This window comes from Pipistrellus kuhlii, unplaced genomic scaffold, assembly GCF_014108245.1.
Source record: "Pipistrellus kuhlii isolate mPipKuh1 unplaced genomic scaffold, mPipKuh1.p scaffold_m20_p_4, whole genome shotgun sequence".
Lineage (NCBI taxonomy): Eukaryota > Metazoa > Chordata > Mammalia > Chiroptera > Vespertilionidae > Pipistrellus > Pipistrellus kuhlii.
The window spans coordinates 34,362,368-34,380,135 of record NW_023425540.1 but is presented as its reverse complement, the minus strand read 5'-3'; the positions used below and the strand labels follow the sequence as shown (position 1 = coordinate 34,380,135).

The following is a 17,768-nucleotide window of genomic DNA, read 5'->3' as shown; positions in this document are numbered from 1 at the left end:
ACGTGCTAGAGTTACAGGCTCGATCCCCAGTGTGAAGTGTGCAGGAGGCACCCAATCAATGATTCTCTCTCATCATTGATGTTTCTCTCTCTCTCTCCCTATCCCTTCCTCTCTGAAATCAATTTAAAAAATTTTTAATTTATATATTTAAAAATATATTTTTAAAAATCTTCACTCTTTAAAAAATAAAATGTCTGGCCAGTCACCCCTACCTAGCATGGGACAGATAGTGGTCTCTCCTTGCTTTCCAGTTCCTTCTGTCCATGCCACTCCTGAGCCAGTGAGGATGGCAGTCAATGGTTAGTGGGCCTGAGAGGATCCTAAGAGGAGTCAAGAGCCCATTTGTTGCTCTCTGCTGCCCTCTTTAGGACAGAAATGGGCATCCAGTCAGGTCTCACAATAAGGGGGGAAAATGCTATTGTGCAGGCCCAAGGCTTCTGGGCAACTCAGCTCACCATTCCAGCCCCAAGCCCCTCCTCAGAATCTCAATGCCCTGGGTGGGCGCTGAGGCACTGCACACCCTCAGGGCCCTGGCCTGGGGAAGCCCCTCTATTGATCTTGCACAATTCCTTTCCCTCCCTCTTGGCTTAGGGAAGGATTTTAGGGCCTAGCGAGCCCAGTGAAGTTTCCTCATGCAGTGGCATGGCTTCCAATTACAAGAGCCACTGAGGTAGTAAAGACAAGGTTTGTTGTTCTAATTCATTTTAATATCGGGTCTATTTTAATGTCCAACTCTATTTCAACCATTTAATGTCCAATTCTATTTCAAAAGGCTAGTGTTTGCATTAGCCTTTTGAACACCTTTAAGGGCTGAAATAAACAATGACTCCTTAAAATAGCTTCTTTTCTCATTTTCTGCTGATAGACTCATTATCCTTTAAGTGATGTTCAAATGAACTACACAGTGCCCAGGAGGATCCAGGGGTCAGATCAGGGAAGAAAATAGAAAAAATATATATATATATTTAACTTTATTCTTCTTAAATAAATACATAATATATTTATTAGTGGGCTAGAACAGGCATCTCTATACATATATATAAGTCATGCCACTGGAATGACAGTCACTATGACTTGCACTGCAGCTGGCCAATAGGCCCCTGATTGGAGCGGGCCAGCTGGACCCACCCATGCATGAATTCATGCACCAGGCCTCTAATGTATTTATAAATAAATAATAATATATTAGGGGGGAATGCTAATTTTTATTTCATTTATTTATTTTGTTACTGAAGGGATATACAATGATAAAGTCTAAAGACCTTTTTTTTCTAGAAGAGTATCTATCATCCTAGCTCTGTTTCAGAATCACTAGGGGAGCTTTTTTTTAAAAAAAAAAAAAGAAAAAAGAAAAAAAGAAATTTATCGTGATTCTGATGCAACTTTCCACTGCCTGAAAAAAAATCACATTGTTCTCTGGACTGTAAACTCACCAAGGGCAGACTATGTGTTCACTATCTGTTCACTATTGTATCTACACAGCCTAGTACTCTGTCTGACACAGAAATTCCACAAATATTTGCAAAAAAAATGAATGAATATATGATCCACAATCCAGAGACATCCCCTGCTAACTCCCCAGCCTTTGTTTTCATGCTTAATGTTTTCATACAATTGTTTTATATGTTCGAGAAACCATCATATAATATTTAAAGTGATTGAAGTGTTTAGTACTGTTTAGTATTTAGCATTTCTTGTCATAAATTGCCTTATAAAAAAATCATTCTGCATAAAGCTTTCTTCTCACATCCAATTATATGCATAGAAGAGAGTTCCAGATGTGGATTTGGACAAGTTAATATTGACCCAGGAACAGGAGATTCTGGTTTAAGGAGTGAAGGCTTACAAGGGGTTTGTGATCTGGCAGAACGAGATTCCTCGGGGGAGCTTGGGTGTGGCAGGAAGACTCGGAGTGTCTGATTGAGTTCTGATCCCTGTTTTCCCCACCTACTGGCTTTGACACTTAAACTTTTTTATTTTTTATCTTTATTTATTTTTATTTTTATTTTATTTTTTTAAATTAATTTATTTGTTTTTACATATTTTATTGATTTTCCCCCCCTCCCTCCCTCCCACACACCCCCTCCCTCCCCAGAGTTTTATGTCCATTGGTTGTACTTATATGCATGTATACAAGTCCTTCGGTTGATCTATTATCTCCCCCAGATCCTCCTCCCCTCCCCACTGTAATTTGACAGTCTACACTTGAACTTTTTAAAAATATATATTTTATTGATTTTTTTTTTTACAGAGAGGAAGGGAGAGGGATAGAGAGTCAGAAACATTGATGAGAGAGACACATTGACCAGCTGCCTCCTGCACACCCTCCACCAGGGATGTGCCCGCAACCAAGGTACACACCCCTGAATGAAATCGAACCTGGGACCCCTCAGCCTACAGGCCGATGCTCTATCCACGGAGCCAAACCGGTTTCAGCGACACTTAAACTTTTAAACCTAAGTTTCGTCACCCATAATATGGATATTCAGTTACATGACAGGCCTGCTGATTCTGAAGCTCTTATTAGTGCTAGAGGTAAAAGAATTAGTTTTTATATTTAATATAGTTCCAAAGGCATAAGTGCCTTAAAGTCTAGGAGTGGTTCCTATGAAAGGAGGCCATCCCATCTCTCTTCTTTAAAGACTTACAGCTTGCCCACAAGTGGGTGTGAAGGCTTATTCCTTCGGTGGGGGCCCAGGAAATCCCACATCTGCAGACTTCAGCTCTTGAAGAAGGTTCAGAGGTATTTCAGCACTCTGGTCGATGGATCGCCTCAGAAATATCAAGGGTGCGTCTCACTGTTTGCTAAAGGTACTGACCGAGCACTGTTTTTCTCTGCGTGGCATGCCAACAAAACCCGTCAGGCGAGTCCCCACGTGCCAGCCTCTCAGGAGATGCAGCTCCCTTCCTGCTCTTCAATGTCGGCTGGCTCCAGGCTCCGCCAAGCAGTGTCCTTTGGAAAGCTTGGCTGGAACCCCAGACCAAAGCCTGCGTTTCACCATTGGCATAGGGCTCTTGTCCTCAAACTTTTGGGTGTGTAGAAGTGCTCAAAAAGCATGCAGATCCCCTGCCTCAACCCTAGAGATCCTGATTTTGTAGGTCTAGGGCAGACCCCAAGAACCTGCATTTCCGTCATGATACTGATGTAGGCGACCTGAAATCCAGGTGTGAGGAAACCCTGGCATGAGACAGCCCCGGACAGGGAACTGCAGGCCCTGGGTTTGAGGTGAGATATTCCACTTAATCAGCATAGGCCTCAGAAGTCATGTCGCCTCCTTGGCCCTGTTTTTTTTTGTTTGTTTTTTTCATTTTGAAACTTCATTTCATAATGGGGTCGAGGGGGAGCAACACTCATTCATCACGAGGCTAGTTGCCCAGAAGATCGAATTAGAAGCTTAGGCAGGAAAAGCACCACGGACACTCACAGCACATGTTTAAGGTCCTGTCATTTTGGCTCCTGCCTTGCACGCTGAGATACCCATGGGCACCTAGTGAGTTAACCCAGTACCCCCAACTCGAGCCTCTCTCCTGAGATGAAGATGTGTTCTCCACGTTGTGTGTTTTGTTGTGACAGAGCCGTGCTGGCCTCAAACAAGCAGTGTGCCTGAATATCCTGCGTAGCCTTTATTGTGCTCAGAGTTCTGGCTGCTGTGATCAGTCTTGGGATTACCCTTGGGATGCCTGGAAACCCTGCAAGATGTCTCCCCTAGGTGACTGGTGTGTTAGTAGTTCACACCACCGATGAGAATATATTTATCCCCATGTTATTTCTAAGAAGGGTGACTCTACTGATAGTGGATGGTTGGCACATAGTATGTGCCACCACTGCTCTAGACACTTCACATATCTCATCTTTATTTTATTCTTTTCAACAATGTTACGAGGTGGCTGCTGTTAACACCCTTATGAACAGAGATGAGGAGAAGGTAGGTGACATGCCCAAGATCATGTAGCTGGCGAATAGACAAGCCAGGGTTCCCATCGAGGTCTGCCCAACTCCAAAGCCTACCCAGGACATGGTTTCTACCTTCTCGGAGTGTCTGCTGGACTCTGGAGATCGCCGAAACGGTGAACCAGACAGAAGAGCATGAATTTCAGTGTTAAATTAGGTTGGGTGGGTATTAAATATTGTTAGTAACTGGAGAAAAAAATCCATCACAATTACAATGTTAAGCACCGCATGAATTAAGGGATACATGTGTGGTCATCTGCCTCTTCATTATCAACCTGATCCCAACTATAAAATTTCAAGTTGCAAAATGCCCACCTCACCTATGTGAAGCCAGGTCTCTAAACCTTTCCAGCCTGTTTACCACTCCACACATCAAACCAGAATTTTCTGGAGATATGTTATTTTAGGTATACATATGTTATTTTAGGTGTATGTATATTTGAGATATAACTGTTATCTATCTGCTATTTACATCTTAACTTTCATCAAAATTGTATACTGCTTAAACATTTTAAAAAATGGCATCACATTATTTTGACAATCTCCCACTCGTTTTTGAGTGCACAGATTCATTGCATCTAAACAGTAATCTCACTGTAACCCATCGTGTTCCCTAGAGGTTGGTGTTCCAAGTTACTTTTGTTCCTATCTCTGGCTAAGAAAATCACGGAGGGGGCTCATGGGACCAACCAATCCACAGCAAAGCACACACCAGGCTTGTTGACTACCCCTCCCAGGCACCTTCAATTCCTTCTCAGGCAGGAAGGAGTTCACACTTGTTTGCCCAAATGCCAGTGGTATTACAAGACATACAAGCTAAGTAGGCATAGAGAGTTTTGGAGAATTGGGAGAAAAAGAAAGAAAAGGAGAAGACATAACCAGGGAAAGAACAATGGAAGAAAGCAGAAGGGGGGAGGAGGAAGCAGATTGTTATATTATTAAAGCTTGATGTTCAAGGTCATAGATGCAACATCCAGTACTTGTCTTACACATCTTCTAGACTGGCCATGTCGACAATGCGAAACAGCTTCACAGCATGTAACAGGAAGCTGGACTGCAGCCATGGCGAAGATGAATCTGCTGCCCAGTGTGGTGAGGTGGACAAATAGGCACCAGCAACTAATCACTATAATTTAGAATTATAATTAAAGCATTACCATGCATGAGTGATTTCTATTAGAAGTCATGCCTTTGTTTAATATAGGCCATATGCCCAGTCATCCCCCTCAAAACTCGATATTCAAGTATCCCAACCAGAAGACTTGGACATATGTGGACAAGGTGTGTGACACGAAACAATGATTGTTGAGATGAATCAGGTAAAAATGAAAATATATGATTGATATTCTAAGGGGTTCAATTACATAAGTCAGCCCATACTTAGAAACTGTCCTAAGGATATTTACTTTCACAATTAAGCAGTCCCATCATTTCCAGTAGCTTACATATGAGTTCTCCGTCTGAAAAAGCAAATAAAGCCAGATTTGCAAAGATTAAACAAAGGAAATACTAATCTTGATGGACAACTCTTGTCTGCTATGGAATTCCTTTTGGATTTCTTTGGAAATTTTGGTAAAGATCAAAGAAAAGTCTGTTGAATGCTTTAGCTCTGAGATTTTTTTTAATATATGTAACATTTGGTACTCCTTATACCTCCTACTCTCCTTTTGTGCTTTCCCAGTGTTCTCAATGGTGGTTTCACTGACTCTGCACCCTTGATTGCCTTGCAATTTGGCAAGGCTGGATTATTAAGACCATGATAGTTCCAATACCTCATGGCCTTAATCAGTATATAAAAAAGATATCAGAATATAGTACACTATAGATCTTGCCTTTTGCCTGGTCACCATGGAAGGCAGAAAAAGAATTGCTGCTGAGGAGTTGCATGTTAATCTAACAAGGTGTTGGCAACAAAAAGCTAAAAGTATAAACATATCCTTTTGTTCTTGCTAGTTGCCAATTAGCAAATACCGATTCTCTTCCTGGCTTACTGAACATGTGAACTCACATGGACCCTTCCTTTTTACGTAGCATGTCAGGTATCAGGCCGATGGAGAGAGATAGCACTCTTTTTTGCTTTCAAAGTATAAATTCTTCCACCTAAATGTGTAGAATCTTTACTTTCCCCCTTGGACAGTTTTCTCTAATATTGTTAAGATTCAAAGGGCCATTTCATTTCCAATAGCATATTTTCCAGTCCACCTTGATATTTTAACAGTTGTGCCTTTAAAAATAAATAAAATTGTCTAGTGTTCACTGCCAAAGTGTTCAGGAGACGTGATACTGTTTTCTTTGCTGACTGTGCCTGCATTCCCAGAACTCGCTGCAAAAATGGCATTTAAGACTGTGATGATTGGAGTGATGAAAATTTATGTGAATAGAAGACTTTTCTAATTATTATCTTGGAAAAGCTAAAAACTGCTTAGTTTCCTTAAAACTCCTCCCTGCGTCCCCCCTCCCCCTCAAAAAAAGATTGACATATTTATTTTTGGGGGGAGAGGAGGTAATTACTAAAGAATCCAATGTTATGTAATGGAGAAAAATAACTAGCAGAAATCATGTCCAAACGTTAGTGACCTTGAGCCCATTTCTAAACTTGTTTCCAAAATTTAAAATGTAGCTTTCTGCCCTGTGCACACATGGTTATTATGCAGCTGTCACAAGTGTACTCTAGTTCGATTATTTAAAAAAATAGAGGGTATAAACCCTGAATTCTCAGAAAAATTGTCTCTTTATTAGTGTATCCCTGGTTCAGATCCAGTTGAAACTATTATACTTTGGCCCAGGGTTAGTCTTAATATCGGACCACAGCCAGCAAGTAGTCACAAGAGCCAAAGGTTCAACCAGATCAGAATAATCTGCTTCTCTAGCTTGCCTGGGCCTGAATCCTTTCCAACAGGTCCTGAGGTTAAGAGCAGATCTGGGTTAGCTCATTCTACCACTTAAGGGGCTGTGTGACCTCACAGGAGCAATTTCACTTCTTAAAGATGGTTTCCTTGTCTGTACAAGGGATTGTTATGCTGGGCGATGAGATATAATGCAAGTGATAGTGTTTAACATATAGTTATAGCAATTGTGGGCAAAGGAAATTTGTTAAGAATGGGGTAGGTTGGCTTGAACAGGTAGCTCAGCTGGTTAGAAAGCACCAGCCTTATACACCAAAGTTGCAGATTTGATCCCCAGTCAGGGCACATACCAGAATCAACCAAGGAATGCATAAATAAATGACAATAAATGGATGTTTCTCAAATCAATTCTTGGAGAATGCAGGAGATTGTGCTGTTAAAAACTGCTGTCCTGCTCTGGGGAGGGATTATACTTCCCCAATCCTTTCGGCCATCAGACTTGACTGTACGTGACTTGCTCTGGCTGATGAAATGTGGTTGTTAGTGATGTGCATCTCTTCCCAACTTAAGTCTGAAGAGCCAGCTATTTCTTTTCCTTGTCCTGATACTGCCAATGTTCAAGTTAGTGGCTCCTCCTGGAGTGGTTCCGCTGGGGGAATGGGGGAGGGGGAGGAGTGGAGCCCAGCCAGACATACCATTAACATCAAGTGTGACAAACCTTTGTAACAACTAAAATTTTTAGTCATTTGTAACTGTAACGTAACCCTATCTCAATATTGAAAACGTTACAAGAAACTCTTTATTAATCCATAGCCATGACTAACATAAGCCAGATTTAAGTAGACGAAAGAAATATCATTAGAGGCTGTTGGAATAAAGTCTGAATAGAGGCAAAACAGGATTAACCTTAGCCAGTATCTGCCACAGGAAGCAAGTTGCCCAGGTATAGGCCTAGCCTGGAAACCCTTTTTAATTTTGTCCCTTACCTATAGATTCAGGGTAAACAACTGGATCTTTAGATAGTGACATTCTTCACATGCTTATCAGCCTGTCAGTCACCCCAATCTCTTAAAATGAGTTAAAACGATCTCAATTTTGCTCCTCAAAGCACAGCCAGTGGACCTACAGCATCAGCATGGCCTGGAAGCTTATCAGAAATGCAAATCTTCAGGCGCCACTCCAGACCATCCCAATCCTCTGCCCTCCTTTACCCACTCCACATGCTTTGGTCAGTTATAACATTTGTAGCAGTTTTAAGCAGCAGCACATGGCCCTAACTGGTTTGGTTGTGGATAAGAGCATCAGCCTGTGGTCCTGGGTTTGATTCCGGTCAAGGGTGGGTTGCACAGGAGGCAGACAATCAATGGTTCTCATTACTGATGCTTCTCTCCCCCCCTTTCTCTCTGAAATAAAAAAATAAAAAAAGCTCATGACCTACATTTTCACTCTGCCAGAAAGCTGAATGTCCCTGAGGTTGCCCCATTAGCCTAGGATCTCAAATGAACATATAGCAACATAGCAGAGTCCAACATAACCTGTAATACTCTGGATATGTATAATTTTGTAAATTATTGACTTGGGAATTTTTGTTACTATAGCAGTGTACTTTGACTTTTGATATAGCTATACAGTACCTTCAAAAGGTACTTGTAAGTTATGAAAATTTAAAATGAATTCTTATTGTTGTGTAGAAACTAAGACAATTTTCAGTTGGCATCATTGCAGGATGTACGTAATTGTTTTAATTACTATTAAATTGCTTCATTCCAATCATTAATACAGATTTTTAAAAGTAGCTCTATTATTGAGGGGCCTTTCTGGTGTGCAATTGTTCAGTATTCTAGTTATGATGGCAATTACACGTTACAACTGCACACACAGGTCAATGTTACGGTTATGTTAATTTAAAATAGAAAAAAGGAGCCCTACTCACTTTGAGTTATGACTTAAGGAAAAAGGGTGACATTCCTACTACCTTTTTTCCAGTTATCTTAAAGAGAATAGCCTACACAGAAGGGATTAACTACTTTCACTTTTTTAAGTAACTTTTGGTTACATCTCTCAAATGGAGCAACTTCATAGAATAAGGATTAGAGAAAATTAAGTGTGAAAGTACATGTAAGACCCTAGCTGGTTTGGCTCAGTAGATAGAACATCAGCCTGTGGACTAAAGGGTCTTGGGTCCAATTCTAGTCAAGGGCACAGGCCCAGGTTGCTGGGTTGGCCCCTAGCAGGGAGCATGCAGGAGGCAGCTGATCAATGATTCTCTCTCATCATTGATGTTTCTTTCTCTCTGAAATCAATAAAAATCTTTAAAAAAGAAAAGTACATATAAGGCATTCAGTATACAGACATTAAGAGAAAAAAAAGAATTTTGCTCTACCACAAAGGAGTATTCTATTCTCATCTTACAATTATGCCCATCATATAAACCATGGAAGCTCTGAGGACTATGGAGGGAAGTTTTCAAACATGAAACTTTATACCACCTTTGTTACATGATTCTACCATGTTAAATCTTTAATAATATTTCATCAAAGATTATGTCATATTACATGCCATGATTAGCTTTCTACAAACAACTTTGCTTTCTGTGTACAAATCAGTATCAATGAAATAAAAAATAAAACTATACTAGGCAAAGATCTTTATTAACCTGTTTCAAACTTTATTCCCAGGCTTCTTCAGCTTAATTAGCTGCAAAAAATGATTTATGTATAAGCAAAAACTGAAAAGAGCTGCAATGTCCAGGGGCATTGGGCTAAAAAGTATTAGAGATCTAGATTTTATCAGATCCATAAACAAAATTTGAAAAAGCAGTCATAATATAAAATAGCAGCTCCCAGAAACTTCTTCAAGTTTATCTTCTTCAGAAGTTGACTCAATTCAGTTTGCTTCATTCTTGGAAGCCTCATCAAAATTCTCCACAAGATCTAGAAAAAAATTAAAAAGGCAGAAACTCAGAAAAAGCCAAATCTACAAATATAGATCTTAAGAGGAAATAAGGAAATGTTCTCAAAATATATATTACAGTTAAATCAGTATATAAATTTGAAAGTTTTTATTTCCAATAATACCACTACTCATTTGGCACATTTTGAAGTATATGTTTTGGCACATAATTAAAACAAGGGAAAGTCATTAATTTGCCCACGGCTGTGCTTAAATATGTATATATTCTCCCTATTCTCACTCCAAGAATTAAACTTAAGCAATATAACACATTACTCAGTTTGGGGGCAGAACTAAAGAGTACTGTGACACACAATTCTAAATAATTCTTCCTGGATTCCCGAGGACACCTGTCCGTGCAAAGTGGAATTATTTCTGATCTAGTGATTCTACTCCCAATAAATATTTGTTTTACCACACAAAAATATATCCAGTAACAGCTGAGATAGAAAAAATGCCTCATGATTGCCAAAGATTTTCTGCTGATTTTAGAATGGTTATATCCCAAGATATCTGAATAACTTCTCTGTGCCTTCTTATAAATTTATGGATCTCACAGTAGGAAACAAGAGTCATTTGTGGTTTATAAGTAGCTATTACATTTTGGTAACAATATGCATATTTTTTTGGTTATATATGGTTATATACCTCCAACTTCTTGGAATCCTAAATAGAAAAACACCAAATCTACAAACATAGCTCCCAGTGAAATAACAGTACACTATTTTTCTCATTCTGAGTAAGGTTCATGTCTCCCTTACCCTCTCTTTATTCTATACCACCTCCCTTAAGGTAGTCTTTCCTATAGAATAAAGATTCTTTATCCTCCCTTGCTAAAATTCCCCAGTTTAACCACAAGTGAAGGTTCCTACCTGGAACTTCATCATCATCATCCTCTCCAGTAGCAAGTGGCGCTTTTCCATCCACAGCTGTGAAAGGAAAAATGTAAACATTACTCACACATTTGTTTGTCTTCAATAAACATTAACCAAAAGAAGCACAGGTGAAAGGTTTATATTACATTTGGGATCTCATCTATATACTAGCAATAACATAATATTGTATATGTAAAAATGAGCTACAACACTAGCAATAGCCAACAAACGAAATTCTATACCTAGGTTTTCAATCTGGCCCATCACAAACTCTGAGAATGAGAATAATGGGGAGCCCCCAGAGTACAAGTAAACCCATGTACCAAATATGGTAAGCTTTACTTGGGGAGGCAAATTAAGAGGCTGTTTTCTCAAATACTCTGTTGTGTTGTGCATGGCATATAACGGAGATGCTCAACAAACCTTTACTGAAGTGAAAATAAAATGATCAAAAAAATTTAAGCTTCTTTTGAGTGGTAAGCATCCAGCTTCCTTTTATTAAACAGAAAGTGAACGACACTTGAGAGTTGGGACCTCACAGTACCGGCCCTACGATGTTCAGTGGACTGCTTCAAACACCTATTTCAGCTTTGAAAGCCTAAGACGACTTTCTACAAACTCTTATGCCTTGCCCTAGCTGGTTTGGCTCAATGGATAGAGTGTCAGCCTGTGGACTGAAGGGTCCTGGATTCAATTCTGATCAACGGGCACATGCCTGGGTTGTGGGCTCTATCCCCAGTAGGGGGAATGCAGGAAGCAGCCAATTGTTGATTCTCTCTCATCACTGACGTTTCTCTCCCTCTTCACTTCTCTCTGAAATCAATAAAAATATATTAAAACAAACTAACAAACAAAACTCTTATGCCTTTCCAGGTGACAAAACTACATAGAATGAAGCAGAGTGAGTGAATGCCTAGAAAAACATGGATGACTAATTAAAAGACCATATAATAAGCCTGACTTGCTTCTACATTCCTATTCTCCAAAATTTTAGTCAGAGAGCTTCATCATAAAGTATACACACTCCTGAGGTACAATTATTCAACTACATGATTTTCTGCCCTGAACAAAATCCTTATCATACTATAATTAAAAACACCAGAATACTGGCAAGCGAATTCTTAAAAATTATTGGTAATATCAGTTGTATAAATACAACTGAAAATTCTGATAATTTAAAATATGTATTTAATTAATTTTAAACTGCCAGTTATCAAAAGAGCACCAAATTAACATTTTCATATTTCCAGCTAATAAAGGGTAACATTTTAAAGTCTCTTATCCAACCCAAGAAAGTTAGTAGGAAACAAGTATAATAATCACAGCATACTAAATTATTGCATATACTATGAGTACTTGCTTAAAATCAGGGTAAAAATTGATTATTTTTGGAGAAAAGGTAGCATTTCCAAATTTAAAGATATTCACATTCACTTTCCACCTGACATTTTAGAAATCTATTGGATAAATCAATAACCTGTGCAAAACTCACATTGTTTGGGCAGAGCTTCAGCCAGTCTCCTTAAACTAGTCAGACTGTCTGCACCAAGCTGGTTTAAGATGCTGGGTAGCATTTCTGTCAGTTGCTTTGTCTCAGCATGGCCGGTAATGGTGAAAGTATTCGCTGCCAGAGATGCCTGAACTTTAGGGTTGTTAAAGTGGATCACTGTTCCTTGGTTTGTAAACATATTTACCTACAAAGAAAAAGAAAATATTTTTAATTAGCAGTGCCCACCAAATGTATGAACATTAAAAACTTTTTTTTCAGATAAACCTTGTTTTTCTAAGGAAATAGAACTTGACACTTACCTCTTCAATACCAGAGATATTGTTTACCCCCAACTTCTTTAAGGAGAACTGAAGCTTTTTATCATCTGCTGTAGCTGTTCTGTGAACCACCTTCTTCTTTCTACGAGCAGTTCCCTAAAGTGGAGATAAAGGAAAGAACACAGCACACATTTATACTGTAACAGACATTTTCAAATGGAAAGGTTCAAATTCCTTTATGAACTTTGGATATGTTTAAGAAAACTACCATAACCACAAACTTTTAAGCAGTGAGAAGGCAGGTGAAAGCAATGAGGGAAGTCAAAAGAGAGAAAGGAGTTGTCTACAAATCCTTAATAATTTCTAAAATTCTAATCTTGTCAGATATAAAAGATCTTTTCGAAGTCCCACTTTTTACATTAATTGCTCCAAAGTGGTCAAAGAGGTGGCATGTGTCAACCTAAATTACTAACCTTTTGTTTTTACGTTAAAGAAAAAGTAACATCTATTAATATTCATAGGCAAGACAGTGTATGACACAAATGTCTGTACAAACTTCCATAGTAAGCAAAATGAAAATTTGCATCTGCATGGCTCCCTCTCTCACTCAAGATCCTCACTCTTATGTCACCGTATTCAGAGTGGCCTTTCCCAACAACTCACACTCACCATTTCCCATCTATCCCGGTTTATTTCTCTTTATAACACTTATTACTAATAAAGATAAGTATATTTTATTGTCTGTCTCCCCTTACTAGAATGTAAACTCCTTGAGGACTTCTATTTACTGCTATAAAACTCAATATCAATAACGATAACCTGGCTCACTGAAGGTAGTCAGTAACTTGATGAGTGAATGAATATAGGCTTTAGGAAAATGTGTGGTCTCTTGTACATGCCAAGTATCCAATCTCCCCTTTCTCTAAAAATCCTATAAACTTCCCAAACCAGGCAAATGTGACCATCCATATTCTGCTTACAAACTATTTAATAACACTCATATATTCCCATATAGGCTAAGACAGTGGTCGGCAAACTCAGTCAACAGAGCCAAATATCAACAGTACAATGATTAAAATTTCTTTTGAGAGCCAATTTTTAAAAACCTCAAACTTCTTCTAATGCCACTTCTTCAAAATAGACTCGCCCAGGCCATGGTATTTTGTGGAAGAGCCACACTCAAGGAGCCAAAGAGCTGCATGTGTCACACAAGTCACAGTTTGCCGACCACGGGGCTAAGACATATTTACATTGTACACAAAGCTCATCTGGAAAGACTACCACCACCCACCTACCTCACTGTCCCGAGCCTCCATACCAATTCTGATCCTTTAAAATCCTGCATAAGCCATCATCTCTTTCATGTTTTCCCTAAACTATACAATTAATATATCCTCACCCAGCCAAACCACTCTCATCTATCTTTACAATGCTTCTCTTGCACCATGCATGTAAAAAAATATTTTTAAAAAATGTCTATCTCCCATACTAGCCTTAAAGCCCCCTAGATACTTTATTTAAATTTTGTATTCTCAGGATCCAGCATAGTAAAGACTTAAATAAGTCATAGTGTAACTGAAAAAAATATCAATAATTACATGGAATACTGGTGACCAAGGCCCTCAAAAAAACCTTTAAAATAACAATTACTTTGAAAAGTATTCATGTAGAAACCTGGTTCCCAAAGAACCCTCTCTAAAAGACATTCTAAGAAACTACTATAAGATTCTAAAAACAAAACCAGCACACCTTCTATTGTTCTCATACACTTTACATAAATAGGATTTACTTTTCACTGAAATAACTAAGTTATTATCAATGTTCTGATCAGATACTGTAACACTTACCTAGAAATATCTAACACTTGCAATTTTCTCTAAGGCAAAACTCACTCACCTGATTTCACATCCCTTAATAAGCAGGTTTCTTAAAAGGTGAAGAAAATGTTTCCATATTACAGTGACAGAAATACTTCCTCTATTAACTACCCCGTTTTCCCGAAAATAAGACAGAGTCTTATATTAATTTTTTTCTCCCAAAGTTGCGCTAGATCTTATTTTCGGAGGATGTCTTATTTTCGGGAAACACGGTAGTTAACAAGTAAAGCTTAATCCTACACCAGCTTTAAGAATCCTAGATAACTCCGACATCCTTTACCTAGAATGATTTCTCTCACAAGCACATAACTCAGGTTAAAAACACCTTAAGAGCATCCAAACACTGACCCACAAAGATTATAATGAGTTTTTCTGTCACACCTAGCTTACAACCATTGCTAAAAAGAACAAGAAATACCTACTGTTGTTAACAGGTAGGTGTGGGATCTTGAATACTACTAGCTAGGAGGGATGAGGGGGGATGAAGATACACACACTGCTGGCAAAGTCCAATAATTAATAGATGTACATCTTACTATTTAAAGTCTAAGTGCAAGTGCCCGGCTAGCTCAGTCGGTAGAGCATGAGACTCTTAAAGTCTAAGTGCAAATTTGGCTATTCACAGTAGACTCTAAATGAAGGTAAATAGGTTAAGTTCGAAGGGAAAAAAACCCTAATAGTTAATAAATCTGTAGTACAGAAGTTTTCACCATACAAGTGAATACAAGTTTTACCAAGTGAAGCCATGCTCTGTTCCAACAGGCTATATACCACACCTTGTTAAATACTAGGAATGTGCCAACAATGCAGAATATAACCAGGTAGACCTCGGTCTAGAGTGGACTTCTGATTTATGTAAACTACTTAGAACAATCTAAACACTTACAAAGTTCAGAAAGGAATCCCCTCGGACTCATTATCCACCAGGAAAAACCAATGAACCAAAAATGGATCATTAAAAAACCCACCAAACACTCTCATTCCCTGTTTTTAGCGAAATCACAAAGTAAAAACACAAAGACACCCACTTTAGGTAATATTTTCGAATCCATAGTCCACAGCTCTTAAAACTCCAAAATGTACTTACGACAAAGAAAGATCTTCAAACGCCCTAGAAATATACAACGACTGCAACCGGAGTGCATTAGCCACGGAGGCATTTTTCAAAAAAGGCCTTAATTTACAAAAAAGAAACCAACTCACTAGTAAGTCCACCGTATATAACCGAAGCCAAAACAAGCATGAGGTGCAATGGCCACAATGATACGCAACTGAAAGGACACATCTTCTTACTAAGTACATCAGGAAACACTTTTATTCCACTAAAAACACTGTAACGCTGGAGAGCGTGTTTACACACAATGTTTGCAGTCTAAGTAGTTTTTCATCTCGACTCACTTGCATTTTTTCCCTTGGCGTATACATCCTGCAGGATTCACGGGTACATTACTCTGTAAATCACATTTAACCCGCCGCTCTCCCCCCACCCCCCCACCCCCCCCGCCCAGGTTTGCTAGTTCCGTGCAATGCCCTCTACAAAGTCACACGCCATCGACATTAGGAATGCAAAGGGGAAAAAAGCCCTAAACCTTACACACACACTTACACACACAAAACTATGAAAACTTACTTTCCCACCAATGCGCACTTGTGCCTGCAGTTTGGCGAGTTTCTCTTGGTTCATAATAGTTTCTTTCATCTAGAAAAACAGGAAACCCTCAGCGAGGAGAGGTCTGGTTCGCTCCAGCATTCCACGCTCGTTAATTCCCGACACCCCGGCCCGAGGCCTGGATCCCAAACCCACCCCGCAGGGCTCCTCATTTCAGTGTCCAGAGGGCCGAAAGGGCACCAGCCTTCCTCCTCCCCCACCCCCACCCCCTCCACGGCCTCCCTTTTTACAGGGAAATCGGGTCTAAACCACGCCCGGCCAGCACCCCCCACCCCGGCCCTGGCCCGGCCTCGGCCTCGGCCTAGCCAGGGCCTGCCCGACCGGCCACTCTCCGAAAGCCTCGCGGTACCTGAGGCTCCTGTCCTCTGGTCCCGCCGCGAGGTGGAGGAAGAGACGGCGTCGCCTCGCCCCCAGGGCAGCCGCCCCTGGCTCGACCTCGACCCCGAGAGTCAGCCTGAGCGGGTGCGCCTGTCCGTCGCATCGCCTTCCTCTCCTCAGCCCTGTCCCTCCCTGTCTCGCTCCTTCCGGGCACTTCCCGCCCCCGATCCCGTCCTCCTCCCACGCCGGCGTCCACAGCCTTTCTGTACCTTGTTGGAGAGGAAACGGGGCCGCGCGGGGGACTAGGGCTGACGCTCAGGGGGTCTAGGGCAGACCAGCTGAGAATAAGCGCGCACACGCGGGGACGCAAGATGGCAGCTAGAGGGAAGCCGGAAGTGACGCAAGGCCACTTCCTTGAGAAGCCAGGAAACGGACTTGGCCCGAGCTCGGGGCTGTGCTGCGCACGCGCGGCCCCAGGACGCGGGGTTTTGTGACTCTCGCGCGCGTGGACGTTCTTTCCTTCGCGGCCGGCGCTGTCCGGGCGGCGGCCACGCCAAAGGCGGGGCTGGAGGCGCCGCCATGAGGCCCGGGGAAAGCCGCGCAGGGGGTCAGGGAGGACAGTTTCTTCTTCAGTTAGCGTTGAGTAAGCCGGCCCGGTCTCCCTCCGAGTCCTGATCTCAGGTTTGCAGAAACGCTTGGGGTGCCCAGCTTTTTGCTCTGGGCTCGCTGGGTGACCCCGAAAGTTTTAGAAATTACCCACCGGCCCGAATGAGCATTTTTCACCAAAATAGTTTGTTAAAAACAGTGAAGCTGCCCTGACCGGTTTGGCACGGTGGATAGAGCGTCAGGCTGCGGACTGAAAGGTCCCAGGTTCGATTCCGGTCAAGAGCAGGTACCTTGGCTGCGGGCTCATCCCCAATAGGGGGCCTGCAGGAGGCAGCTGATCGATGTTTCTCTCATCGATGTTTCTAGCTCTCTATCCCTCTCCCTTCCTCTCTGTAAAAAGTCAGTAAAATATATGAAAAATTTTTCTTTAAAAAATGTTAAAAAAAATTTTTTTAATGAAGCTAATTTTGCTTTTTAAGGCTAGGTGGTTTGGTCTGTTGCAGGACCAGGGTCCGAAAAATCTGAGAAACCTGTTCAGAAAGGAATTCAGTCGACTTGGGGTGGGACCGGTTAATGTGCATTTCCGCCCCATATCAGGTGGCTAATCGCCTTAGACCCGGGTATGTGAGTGATTACCTTACTTCTCTAGTCTAACAGATACTTGATACCTGTTGGCATGGACTTGACAACTAGCGAGTCACAGTTGAACAAATTTTACCTGTCTTAACTAGTAAGTCAATCAAGAATTTAAGCCCAGGTGTTTGGAGAGGCTAAACTGGTGTGAGTTTAAATTTTTTTAAACTCCAGGACAAGTTTTAAGACAGCCTTAAAATAAAACGACCGGCATTAAAAATGGAAATGTAGTAAGTAAAAATGCTCTCTATTCAGCCTTTTTGTGGTCTTAGC

At 40.7% G+C, this 17,768-nt stretch overlaps 1 protein-coding gene and 1 long non-coding RNA gene across 3 annotated transcripts; one reads left to right on the top strand and one right to left on the bottom strand.

Moving 5' to 3' along the window:
- Positions 1-9,430: 9,430 nt before the first annotated feature.
- BTF3 (basic transcription factor 3) lies at positions 9,431-16,683 on the bottom strand. Of its 2 annotated transcripts, none has more exons than XM_036409639.2 (6): positions 16,526-16,683; positions 15,900-15,968; positions 12,435-12,548; positions 12,118-12,319; positions 10,623-10,679; positions 9,431-9,731 (listed from the first exon to the last, which is right to left on the bottom strand). In XM_036409639.2, exons 2-6 carry the CDS (start codon positions 15,966-15,968, stop codon positions 9,685-9,687), a joined length of 489 nt encoding a protein of 162 aa, XP_036265532.1. In that variant the 5' UTR covers positions 16,526-16,683; the 3' UTR covers positions 9,431-9,684. The 2 variants fall into 2 exon arrangements, with proteins under 2 accessions (XP_036265532.1, XP_036265531.1); XM_036409638.2 differs by having other exon boundaries at positions 16,288-16,657.
- Positions 14,488-14,931, top strand: LOC118703031. Its single transcript, XR_004982907.2, has 2 exons — positions 14,488-14,813; positions 14,868-14,931. It is a non-coding gene; the product is annotated as an uncharacterized LOC118703031 (long non-coding RNA).
- Positions 16,684-17,768: the final 1,085 nt, after the last annotated feature.

Excerpts from the sequence above, each read along its gene's own strand:
- BTF3 (XM_036409638.2), bottom strand. The coding sequence starts at position 16,419 with ATGCGACGGACAGGCGCACCCGCTCAGGCTGACTCTCGGGGTCGAGGT. Across the intron at positions 15,969-16,287 it reads CCAGAGGACAGGAGCCTCAG|ATGAAAGAAACTATTATGAA; the intron begins GTACCGCGAGGC and ends CTGTTTTTCTAG. Across the intron at positions 12,549-15,899 it reads AAGTGCGCATTGGTGGGAAA|GGAACTGCTCGTAGAAAGAA; the intron begins GTAAGTTTTCAT and ends TCTCCACTTTAG.